We start from the raw sequence: 13183 nt of genomic DNA, 5'->3' as shown, positions 1-13183 counted from the left end.
TGAGATTAACGGTTAGAGGCATGTATAACAACACTTTGATTTTTTCTCTCTCCCAGGAACAATTAAGGAAGGACATTCCTGGCCCTTAAAATGCAGGATTAACAGTTGATGTGAGGGGGAAGTCCCTGATAGAACAATCAGACAAACTCTGGATGGAGCTGGGTTGATGGGGTGAAAGGCCTTTTCTTGCTCTGGAGTTTCTTATCCAGTGTTGTTTTCATCAAACTATAATGAGGAGGAAAAGTGTCATTGGTGAAAGTTTGATTTTTAGTCAGAGACTGAAATTGGAATTACATGTCGTTTGAAGATTACAACAACAACTTGCATTTATATAGCTCCTTTTAATGTAGTAAAACGTCTCAAGGTGCTTCACAGAACACTGAGCCACATAAAGAGCTACCAGGACAGGTGAGTTAGGTTTTAAGGAGTGCCTTAATGGAGGAGAGAGGTTTAAGGAGGGAATTCCAGAGCTTTGGGCCGAGGCAGCTGAAGGCATGGCCGCCACTGATAGAGCAAAGAAAATTGGGGGTGCACAGGAAACCAGAACTGGAAGAGTACAGAGACCTTGGAGGGTTGTAGGGCTGGAGGAGGTTGCAGAGATAGCAAGGGGAAAGGCTGTGGAGGGATTTGTAAACCCAGATGAGAATTTTGAAATCCTCAAATAACTTAGAACTAAAATAAGACTAAAGTTTGAGCTAGAGAGATGACTAAAAGTGAAATTATTTCTGGTACTATAAGTACCATTGTCCGCAAACACTTTCTGGCTAGACTAGAATACAACTATGGAAAGCAAAAACTTTTTTTTTCTTAAATGTTTTCCTAAGGTTATAACTAAAATTTGAGACCAAGACCAGACTAAAACTAGATTTATTATACAAATGAAACTCTGGAAACATCTCTTGATTTGGGGATGGGGTGTCAACTGTCTGCTCCAGACACCTGCATGTGCATTCTGTAGCTGTCTTGTGGGAGGTGTCGAGTATTTGGACAGGCACAATTTGATTTTTCCCTCCACCCCAGGGAGATGTCATAACTTTCATTTGGCTCCTACTGACTTGATGAAACTCCGATTGGGAACTGAATGGAGCAGAGATTGAACCTTTTCATTTTCTCTCAAATTCAGCAGCTGAGCAAAACTGAACGATTAATAATTAATTATGAATTCCATCACAATTAATAAAAATACAAAAGGTATTTTAATGCTGCAAAATTTCAATTGGTAATTTAATTTCAGTGGACGATTTTAAAGGGCTCTACATATCAGAGGATCATAAAAGTTTTGATTTTCTTTTGATTATTTGAACATCGTCTTTGGTGATTAAAATCTATCATCATTTTGTGCTCGGTATAAATATCTCTCACAGATGGGAATGAAAAGGCTATAATTTAATGGAGGGCATTAAATGCAAGTGTGATGCTCAGGCAATTAATAAGCTTCCTCAAATCCCAAGATTAGTTTACAGCCTGGCACTTGTCCTTTGGTATTTCTTCTTTATTGCATAATCTGCTTATTGGTTAGTCAGTAATTCTATTGATGGTCTCACTGCTGTAGAATTCACAATCAAGTTATTTGGCTCTTTTGTGGATTACCGCATTATTAGCAGGTGGTAATACGGTAATCCATGCAGTAGAATACAGATGCACTTCATATACAGAACGTGATGCAGCATGTCTTAGTAAAATGTATTTGTTTCACTTTCAGTGATGGACCAATTTGCCGGATATGTCATGAGGGCAACAACCTGGAAAGCTTGCTGTCACCTTGTGATTGCACTGGAACACTCGGGACAGTTCATAAAACCTGCCTAGAGCGATGGCTTTCATCTTCCAATACTAGCTACTGCGAGCTTTGCCACACTGAGTTTGTGGTGGAGCGAAGGCCTAGACCTTTGAGGGAGGTAGGTGTAGTAAAACGATCGTAGGATGCATTACAGTACAAAGTTTAAAGGTAACATTTGAAAAGTAGTTCTCTAATTTTTGGTTCAGATTTAAATTTGCTTATATTAATTTTATTCCTTTGCAAGATTTCATTAACGGTTTATCAGACTTTAAAGGACTTAATAAAACAAACAGTATCATGTTTTAAGCTGGGACAATATTTTTATATAGCACTTTCCTCACTTCTTGGCTGGATCTGTAAATGCAGAGCTTTGTAGTGATGATGTAATTGATCTTGCTAGAGTTGATGAGGAAAGTGAAAGGGAGCAAAGTATAGACTCCGAGGGGAGGGGCGGGGGGCAGGGATACTCCTTTTACACTAACAATATTTCTTAAGCTGAGAGGGATTAAAAAAAACTCTACAACAGCAACTTGTATTTATAATAAGACCTTTAACTTAGAACAACGCTCCAAGATGTTTCACAGAGGCGAGAGGAAAGTAGAAATTCAACCTTTTGCCTCCTCTTTTATGAAGTATCATCCTATAAGTCTGCTGCAATTGAATCACTGAATCCTCTTGAAATGCAGACCTGTAGTTATTGGGCTATGAATGCATTCAGTCCATTGGAAATGATGCTAATTTTAAAAGAAACTGTGTTCACAGAAAACTGACTACTATTGATCATCCAACTAGTAGAGCATTGTGGGAGAAGGTTTCCTTCGCACGCTATCTGTAACAAAATCGTAAACTCATTTATAAAGAACAGGTCTTGTTGCACAGCACACACGGGCACTTTCCCACACCTATCCTGGTTATTACCCATGTGCTACAAACGTGGCCATTTCCTATAGTGCTTACTGAAAGCTACATAACAAGTTGACTGCTGTATGTGTCTAAGTTGCACACTTTTTATTTGGGTAGGTAATGAGACTGTCCTGTCTTTCAGTGGCTCAGAGATCCGGGTCCCAGGAATGAGAAGAGGACGTTATTTTGTGACATGATTTGCTTTCTTTTCATCACTCCATTAGCAGCAATCTCTGGCTGGCTCTGTTTGCGAGGGGCACAGGATCATCTACAATTCAACAGCCGCCTCGAGGCAGTTGGACTTATTGCACTCACTGTTGCACTTTTTACCATCTATGTCCTGTGGACACTGGTAAGTAGAAGTTAGGAATTAGATGAGGTTATACATCACTGAGTCATTCCACTATAACTTTGTCCACTTCAACTAATTTAACCCAACGAGTCCTGGCAGGTTGAAGGAAAATCTTCTCCCTTTCCCTTCTCCCTGGTGTAACTGTGTTAGCGTTACTGAGTTGAAAACAAGCAATAATACAGTAATAATGTCACTAAGACTGCAGTTATAGATTTATTAATTTAATAACCCTAAATTACTAAACTAGACACCTAAATCATATTTGTGTTCATATAAAAAGTCTCTTTCCTTGTTCGCATCACCCATTTTGGAGATGGGATCAACTGTATAAAGATTAATATTTGGGTAAATTCCAGTTCCAAAGACTTCAGCCGTTCAAATGGCAAAGACTTAAATATTGACAAGGTTGAATCACAAATCAGTCTTTGAAATAGTTTTCAATGCCAAACCTGTAGTACTGTAAACTCATGTGGCCCTTTAAAGGTTTGAAATCGTTTGGAGAATTGTGTTTTCCCCCTTTGTCAATCAGCAAAAGACCCATACTGGGCTTTCACTCCATCATGGCCTCTGCAGTAACCACAACTGTAATTTTATAGACACTGGTTTGCACCTCAATTAAAAGGGTGCTATGAACATTTGACTCTGACTGATGTGATAGAAATACTGATTTATGTGATCAAAAAAATGCAAAAATTAAGATAGCATCAGATTTAGGAATCTGGAATCCACTGCAAAAAAAATTAAATAAATAAAAGCAGGGTACCAATCAGTGAGAAATCGGTATTGATAATAACCAGGCAGTGTTGCTCGTTTAACCAGCAATTTACAGAAATGAGTCTGCTCTACTTTCAATATGTTTATTTTCAAAACTTAGCTTAACCCCATACCTTCATGTGTATTAGGGGAGTTTAATTTGAGCTTTTTCCCCAGTTTTTATGGGGATTTATTCATTTACAGTTGCCGCAGCTTGGATTAGTGGCATGTCACCACCTTTAGAGTTGTAAATGACAGTAGTCTTGCTTTAAGCTGCTACTGTAGAGTGCGCAGTTAGTGAAGCTCTTCATATCCGCTATGAATGACAAAAGATCTAATGGACCCAGTTCTGTTCAGATAAACTTGGTGAATTTCCTGTGATTGGTTGTTTTAGGATCTCGCCACAAACCCAAATTAAAAGCATGCAATAAATCTGTTAATGTCATCGTGCCTTGCTATGACCTCATCTATGTCCACGTACTATTTCTGAGTAAGTGTCCTGTGTGTATTACTAATTACTAACATTGCAGACAGTGGTTGGTTCTGTAAAGCATCTGCCACCATCAAATTTTTTTCAAAGATATAATACAAGTAAAACAAAAAGACTAGTTTTTTTTAACCTAATAAGCAGCATAAAACTTGTAGAAATGGGGGCTAACTAATCTTGGAGCACTTGTATTACATAGGATATACGGCACAGAAACAGGCCATTCGACCCAACCAGTCCATGCCGGTGTTTATGTTGCACTTGAGCCTCCTCCCAGCTTTCGTCCTCTAAAGCTATCAGTATCTATACAATTCACTTCAACCACTCCCTGTGGCAGCGAATTCTTACCACATTCTCACCACTCTTTGGGTAAAGAAGTTTCTTCTGAATTCCCTATTGGATTTCTCGGTGACTATCTTATATTGATGGCCTCCAGTTATGCTCTTCCCCACAAGTGGAAACATTCTCTCTGTATCCACTCTGTCAAAACCTTTCATAATTTTACAAACCTCTATTAGGTCACCGCCTTTTTTCAAGATATGTATACCCTGATATCATCCTTGTAAATCTTCACTGCAGCCTCTCCATTGCTTCTATAATCCTTTTTTATAGTATGGCGACCAGAACTGTACGCAGTACTCTTAACTGTGGTCTAACCAAGGTTCGATACAGATTTAGCATAACTTACGTACTTTTCAATTCTATACCTCTAGAAATAAACCCTAGTGCTTGGTTTGCTTTTTTATGGCCTTGCTAACCTGTCGCAACGTTTAGTGATTTGTGTATTTGTACTCAGAGATCCCTTTGTTCCTCTACTCCAACTGGACTTGCACCCTCCAAGTAATAGTCCCTATTTTTCCTACCAAAATGTAATACCTCACATTTATCTGTGTTGAACTTCATTTGCCAATTATATGCCCATTCTGCAAGTTTTATTAATGTCCTCCTGTAATTTGTTGCAGTCCCCCTCCCCAATTTAGTGTCATCGCAACCTTTATTTCACACCATTACTTTAGATGAAAATGGCAGTATTTTTATTATAAAACTTTTACAGCAACATATCATTTAAATTGCTGGGAGTGTTAATATTATTTCTCCAGATCTTTCTCTAAGACTGGCGACTTATCCTTATGCTATGTGAGTTTTTTGTTTCTCTTTTCCTGTACCCTAAGGTTGTTGATCCATTCCTTTACTCAGCAGGCATTTTATCAATACCGCTTTAGAACTGACACCCAGGAATTGTGTGAGACTGGCCTAAAGTGACTGTTGTTTGTTATTTCTCCCTGTAGAGAAGTGGGTAGCCCCAACAAGCTACTTCTTGACACCAGCATTGCTTGCTGCAAAAGCCATGTGTGGAATTGCCACTCTGGTGTGCTGACACATGAATTCAATCACTGACCTTCCACATGCACTAAATTTGGAGTTGTTGCCTGCCCTTCTGTAAACCTGCAAATGTGCAACCAGTATTTAGGTAGCTTCCTGTTTGTGAAATTACTTATATTAAGTATGTAGTCCCAGTGTCCAATGACATGATCCCAAAACCCAGTAATGACATAGTTGAAGAAAAATGTCTATCGTGAACAAGTAAGTGATTTGGAAGATGGAAAATAAAATGGCTAGTAACTTATAAAGGAAAATTCAGACGATTGAATTATTGCATAAGAGCACAAGAAATAGGAGCAGGAGTAGCTCATTTGGCCCTTCAAGCCTGCTCCGTCATTCAATAAGATCGGTGGAGCAGGCTAGAAGGGCCGAATGCCTGTATTGTGGCTCTGTGGGTACTTGCTCTGCTCAATGTGCTTCTGAGCTTAAAACCGAGCAGGAAAGTCCCTGGTTCGAACTCTGGTCTGGATTAAATTGGCTAATTACCACCAGATTTGTCGTAATGGTGCTGCAATTGACCTCCGTGTCCCTGTGCCAGGGAGGAGAAACAATTTGACCAGGATTCCTGCTTATGATATTCTTTGGCCAATGCTGCTTATGATATTCTTTGACCAGTGCTGCTTATGATATTATTTGACCAGTGCTTGGTGCGGAACAATTTTGAGTTTTTCTCTGATGTCCCAAGCAGTAAAATATCGTACCAACATGCTTTCCAAGCTGATGTGGAGTTGTACTCCAGAATGGTGCCCCCTTCCTAGGAAAGTCAGGGTATGGGAGAGGGTGGAATTAGAAGGGAGAAATCCATTACTTGTAAAAGTTAACACTTGCTGATTTTTGCCAAAAGGTTTCATTCCGCTATCACTGCCAGCTCTACTCGGAATGGCGAAGGACCAACCAAAAGGTCCAATTGATGGCTGCAGACCATAAGAATGCCACTCAGCATTCTCTCCTCTCATCAAAGCTAATGAGGAAAGATTCCAGTGAAACGATTGTGTGAATTTATCGACAAAGAACTATAAAGAAATGAAAATTCATATCATTCACACTTGTCCTTGAAATGTGCTATGTAACTCCAACCAGCTTCGACACAACAGCAACTTGTTTACTTTAGTGGAATACCCGCAAGAAACAAACTTCATTTGCAACATTCTCAGGAGCCAGCATATATGCAGCCAGTGTCTAAATGCAATCCTAATAAACAGTGGGATTGTAAACTTCATATTATTTCTAATCAATTAGACAATGGTTATTGTCCCATTGTACAGTTGAAGTTTATGGAATGGAAAAGTGGAGTTTTACATTTGACAATCATTTGTGCTATCCTGTGCAAAATTACAGGGTAAATAACACAAGGACGAGATGTGTGTGTAATCTTAACCTACTTTATTTTGAACTAGAGGCAGCAACTAGCCTTGAACAAAAAGTATACTCTCTGCATTGCACAGTAACCAGTTATTGGGTCGGTCAGCACTAATTATGTAAAGACCTGCAGACCTGCCCTAATTATTTTTGCTGAATATTGTTTTTAAATGGAGAAGTGACAGAGCAGAGATTCAAGCCCTGTTGGAATTCAGAAAGTTTAAATGTAAACCCAAAGGTTTGAATTGTATCCTTTTGAATTTCTATAGAAGATGCAATGGGAAGTGTGCCCCTGACCTGTGCATAGTATCTAACACTGGTCCTATGCATCACAAATGTGACATAACACTAGTGATATGGCAATGATTTTTGGACAGTTTGTTCCTGGCTTTAATAAATGACACTCTTGGGCACCAGATACATTGCATGTTTTTACAAATCACTTTTTTGTGATGCAGTTAGCAACACTGCAGTCAGCTTCCTGTACTCATGGCCACAGTGCGTATAGTCGGAGATCTTGTGAACTTCACTAAATGAGATAACCTCTGAGATCAAATTTGTAATATTCGAACAGAATAACATTGTCCAAGTAAGGTTAGAGAAAGTAAAAATATTCAGAGTGCAGAATTGGAGCCATAGTAATCATTTAATCTTTTAAAACTTATATGGAGCTTGAGAGTGAAGGACAGTCTGCGAGAGGGTTATTCAAAGCATTCTTTATTATTCACTGCAAAATATAAGACAAAATTTGGTTTAAATACCAAATCAGAAACTGAAAAATGTGGTTTTCAGTATAAAATGGGTTGGGAGAATTAATAAACATTTCTTCCCCAAACTTGCCTTTCCTTTTTACAGGTTAATTGCAGGAGCTCATAGGATTTTTTGCTTTCTTGTGTGTTGGAATAGGGGCATATGTCTTTCCCCCCCCCCCCCCCCCATGGCCATCTGTAAACATTTCATGTGTAAAACAGCAAAAGAATACTATATAGTTTATGAAAAATGTTTACTGTATTAAAACTAGCTTTTCAATGTGTTTACCACCTTTATTATTCAAAATGTTTAGTGTTTTTTAATTGCAGTGCCTGATCCTCATTTTAAGGATTTTGTGCAATTCCAAAATGATGTAAAGTTTGGAGAAACTAAAAAATGTTTAAATGTTGTTTAGTTCAATAATTCTCCTTTTAGAGATCATTGATCACTAAATTGAAATTGATGGTGACTGATCAGTGTACACTGATTTGTGTTGGTGCAATTCCTGAAAACTATACGGCCCTCATTTACCGTCCCTTCATGTTTCCCCCCTCTATTTGTGAATAACCTGTTTTTTTTTTTAAAGCAATGATAAACATAGGTCACATTTCTATTGTTCAGACATTCAATCCGACATGTAAACATCACCAACGTAAAACATGATCTGAATGTTTCAGTGAACTCATTATACGCCCTAATCCCGCTTTCTAATTATCCCTGCAAAAAGATAGGAAAAAATGGGTGTTCTCTGAACTCTATCCTGAGATATTGTCAAAGAAAAGAACACTAAGTTTATGCATTGATGATTCTACCAAGTTAAAGCACTTGCACAAGGAAGAAAGAAATCCTGAGATAAAAAGAAAAACTATCAATGCTGGAAAGCTGAAACAAAATACAGAAAATGTTGGAAATACACTTTTTGATTTGGTTACCAGCATTCTGGATTGTTTATCTTTTTAATGTAGTAATGTCAGAACTTATCTAATACAAAAGCAAAGGAGTATTTTAAACCAAGTGATAATTGTTGCACGTGGGTGTGCCTTCATTATGTTCACAACCAGTTTACATTGGAGTGGTTGTGTGGGCTTATGATTAAAAAGAAGTCTTGTTTTTTGAACTTTTGGTTAGAAATGCTGCATATTGATAACCATGTACTCCCAAGTACATTTATTTATTGCTTAAGAAAATTTGGTTAATAAAATTAACACCAATATGTTAACTGGTTTGACAACTAAAAGGAAAACAATATAGCGCCTTATCTCATTCTCAGGACACCCAAAGCACTTCACAGCCAATGGACTACGCTTGCAGTACAGTGATTTATTATTCATGTAGGCAAACTGGCAGACAATTTTTGCTCAGCTCGGTGCCACAAACAGCAATGCTATGAATAAGCACTTAAACTATTTTGGTTGTAGTTGTTGGTTAGACTGGGAGACCTACCTGTTCCTCTTTGAATAATGCTGTGGGATCTTTTATGGTCGACAGGGTCCTGGTTTGCCGTCTCATCCAAACAACAACAGCTTTGACAATGCAGCACTCAGTCAGTACTGCACTTGAATGATCAGACTAGATTATGTATTCAAGTCCATTAACTTCTGACTTGGAGATAAGTGGTCCCAACTGCGTCAAACTGATATTTAATTAAGAGAATTTTGGAAACTTTTGCTTTTGTTTTCCTAAACGAATCCTTTCAAGTATAACCTATTCTGGTACTTGAATACAATTAAGAACATTTTCATTACACTTTCAACTTTGGAAAAATAAAATACCCCATTGTTTTGTGATTTGGTGCATGAACTGTGTTAACATCCTCAAAGTTTTAAATCTAGGTACAAGCTTGCTCTGTTGAGAAACTGACTGCAATATACTGGGATGTCCAGCAGCCTTTCCTTTGGCCAGGTACAGGAATCCCAGCAATGTAATCTGTTAATGGTTTTTGAACTTTTCCACTTTTGAAAAGCTGCTTTGTTTTATATTCCATTGCTTGACGGCTCAGAATCTTGCTGACTTGGGTAACACGCGTATGTCATCATTGTCAGTACTCAACATAGACAAGCACCTGCCTGTGGGTTTAGGTCGAAAACTATAAAGAATGTCAGTTTGTTTCTTTTGCTTTGTGTTTGCTGACTGTCTTTATAACCCGCCATCGCGAGCCTTAATTTGCTTACTTTAGCCCCTTTTCTCCCAGTAACTGCAACATGCTGGTTGAACAGGTTTTGTTCTATTGATTTTTCTTGTTTTGGTAGTTTTTATTCATGTGTAAAAAAAAAAAAAAAAATTGCATCTGTATGTGCTACAGATGCAACATTTATTTTTGTTTAATGCATAAAGAAAATGGTACAAAACAAAATATAGGTTGGTGTCCTTATAAATTGTTTAATTCATAACGCAATCACATTTTTGTTGACTGGGTTCAAAGTGGAACTGGATAGGAATTTTGTTTGTTGAAGTTGCAGTTTTCACTATCTACAATTTTTAAAAGTGCAGTAGATAAGCTGGTCTGAGTCTTTCTACCTGGTTGAAAGTGAGGTTAGCAGAAACACGAGAAATGGTTTATGGTGCTAGGGAAAATGGGGTGTGGAAACGAATGATTTCTTGCTCACTGGTGCTGGAAGGTAGCAGTAGTAGTAAAAAAAACATTGTGATCCTGTGGCAGGAAGGGGGAATTCCGTTCAGGTTCCTGCTCCTGATCATTGTCTACTGACCCCTGCTGATAAGTACATGTATGTGGATATCTGATGTGAAAATGAAGGGGCTGGGCCCTGCTGCATGCTGCAATAAAATAACCGTGTAATGGTTGCTGTCAGTGTTCTTCATATGAAACATGGCCACTTGGGTGGGTGACCATCAACCATGAAACCCATACCCCAGCAAGAGTTATCCCCTTCAGGAAAGATGGGAGAGAATTTTATTTCCCAATGTTTAAGTACCAACCCTTCAAGGAACTGATCCATTTTTTTTTTTAAGTCAAGTATTCCAGACACTAAAATACTGGTCTGATGTGGATTTATCCAATGACAAAGTTGGCTTTGTGCAACAAATCATTTTCAAGAGTGCAGGGATGTAATTGAGAGAAGTAGCCATAATTATTGCACAATGTTTGAGTGATTTAAATTTGGACATGCTCCGATGGTGTGTACTGCCGTTTTAACAACTGACCATCAGTGTTTCCCTTGCGATTGGAACAAAACTCTAATTTTACAAAGAAACTGTAAGAACCAATTTCTAGGTCTTCAGCTAATGCCTTTTTATTTATTTATTGATTGTCTTTGTCTTTTTCAAAGTTTAAAACTTTTAAATTGATGCACACATATTTATGTCAATGTTTTTACAACTGAACTTTTGCCCCCAGAGTCTCTCTGGTTATGCTGTTAAATGAGCAACGTTGGAGTGTATGGCGGCTGTTCTCGCTCTGGGGTTTACTCCCAGTGATTGATTATCCTAGATTAAATGGATCCAGATAATGGACACCACCCCTGACCTTGGTATAATTGTTTATTTTGATTATATAAATTTCATGACTATTCTATGCTGTCCTTCAGACTCATTAGAGAGAAGGCTGAATTTAAGCATATAGGTGGGATTGTAATGCATCAGAGAACTACATATGAAGATGAAATGGTGTCAAGAGACAGACTATTAGAATATTAAAACGGTCCATACAAAGACTGGGGTGTGGGTAACACTGGTTGTACACCATAATTATTTTCCCTACTTTAAGACAGGGGTACCCAAACATTAATGGAGCTCGTGATTAGTGCTAAATTGGCTAAAGCCACTCGTTGTTTTAAATTAGTGCTGTTGCTGGTTGGTTCATTTGTTTTTGGATGTTGCTATTTGCATAATATACCAAAATATGATTGATTTCTAAAAAAGCAAGGCTGGTATCTGGATGAGCTGTATACACCAGGAATTCCAGGTTTGATCCCAGTCTTTGCTGAATCGGTTAGGATGACAGTAGGGACACTCAATGTCTGTGGACCAGAGAGAGAACAATTATCAGGGTTTCTTGCACCTCGTCGGTATCCCTGCTGGATAGCACAGTTGTGTGAGTATTGAGCAAGAACAGGGTCTGGCTTGGTTCTGATGCAATCAAATAGTCTGTCCATAGTCACTATGGAGGCTTTTGCGTCAAATCAATAACTGCTACTTGAATAAGGTACTGGAGGAACTTTACCCCAGCAAGGAATTGACATTGTGGGGAGGGGAGGAAAAATTTGCACAAAGAGTAAATCGGTGTTTAGAATTTCTCATCCAGGAAGTTGTTTGTATGTTAGGTACCTACTAACCCAATCATCACGATGCACTGATTTGTATCTCTAATACAAAGTTTTCAGCCTGAGAATTAATAGTGGAAGTTTTCTCTCTTCTGTTAATCTTCTCTCCTTTGCATGGCATGTACCAAAATGGTGCTTGAAATTCATGATTTGGGTGGACTTTTGTTTTAAGTTCCATTGTAGGAGGAACGAGACTGTGGCAATAGGAGGATAAGATGGCTGTAAATCCTCCCTAAACCTGAAGTGTTTAAAGATGACACTCTAAAATGACTTGATCAGTTTGCAGCTCTTTTTTGTGTTGATTTAGGTGTTGGTTGAAGCTGAAGCTTTGTCCTGGTTGAGTAAATTCCAGTTAAGTAGTTGTTTCTGCCTCGTCAGAGAACTCCAAAAAACATATTTTAAGAACCCTTTCATTTATGCATTTAGGCTTTTAATGGCCGTTCTTCCATTTATTTCAAGATCGATGTTTGGTTTCAAAGATTGTATCAAGCTCTTGCTGAAAGGATTTTGCATGGAAATAAAATGAAGTCTTGGACACCTCATCAGGTGTAGAGCAAGTTCTTGTGGTTTTGTCCCAACAGTAGTTAATTGTTACATACATTGTTAATGTCATTACTCTTTGAATGTATAATATTTTAACTATCTGGTTTGCAGTTGCTATAAATTGTAAATCTATATCCAGTCATTGTACTCTCTACCACCATTATTATAATGCCTTTGGCTGATTGTCTTAATTCCATTTTGTAAATAAGATACATGTACTCTCAATTCAATTTAGTACCTTGAATAAACCATATCCAAAGTCAAATCTGCTTGATGGTTTTTCATGCTATAACTATCGTGTTTTTATACATTAAGCTGTATGCTACGGAAGTGTACATTTTACCTCCGTTTGCACCCTGATTAAACAAAATGGTTAAAAATTGACTTGATTATCACTTTGGTTCTGTCTTCACAAAGGAAGACACAAATAACGTTCCGGAAATATTAGGGGACTGAGGGTCTAGCAAGAAGGAGGAACTGAAGGAAATCCTCATTAGTAGGGAAATTGATGGGATTGAAGGCCGATTCAATCCCCAGGGCCTGATGGTCTGCATCCCAGAGTACTTAAGGAAGTGGCCTTAGAAATAGTGGAT

The 13183-nt window shown here is 38.1% G+C and overlaps 1 protein-coding gene across 2 annotated transcripts in view; it reads left to right on the top strand.

Moving 5' to 3' along the window:
- The window catches only part of marchf2 (membrane-associated ring finger (C3HC4) 2), a 45409-nt gene extending 32554 nt beyond the window's left edge, over positions 1–12855 (top strand). For both annotated transcript variants that reach the window (XM_070859863.1, XM_070859864.1), the window contains exons 3-5: positions 1703–1898; positions 2826–3035; positions 6503–12855. In XM_070859863.1, coding sequence (XP_070715964.1) covers positions 1703–1898; positions 2826–3035; positions 6503–6655 — 559 coding nt within the window. In that variant the 3' untranslated portion in view covers positions 6656–12855. The remainder of the gene's footprint in view (positions 1–1702; positions 1899–2825; positions 3036–6502) is intronic.
- The last annotated feature ends 328 nt before the right edge of the window (positions 12856–13183 follow it).

Source organism: Pristiophorus japonicus, chromosome 18 (genome assembly GCF_044704955.1).
Source record: "Pristiophorus japonicus isolate sPriJap1 chromosome 18, sPriJap1.hap1, whole genome shotgun sequence".
Lineage (NCBI taxonomy): Eukaryota > Metazoa > Chordata > Chondrichthyes > Pristiophoridae > Pristiophorus > Pristiophorus japonicus.
Note: the sequence above shows the minus strand (reverse complement) of the source record. Positions and strands in the feature narration are given on the sequence as shown.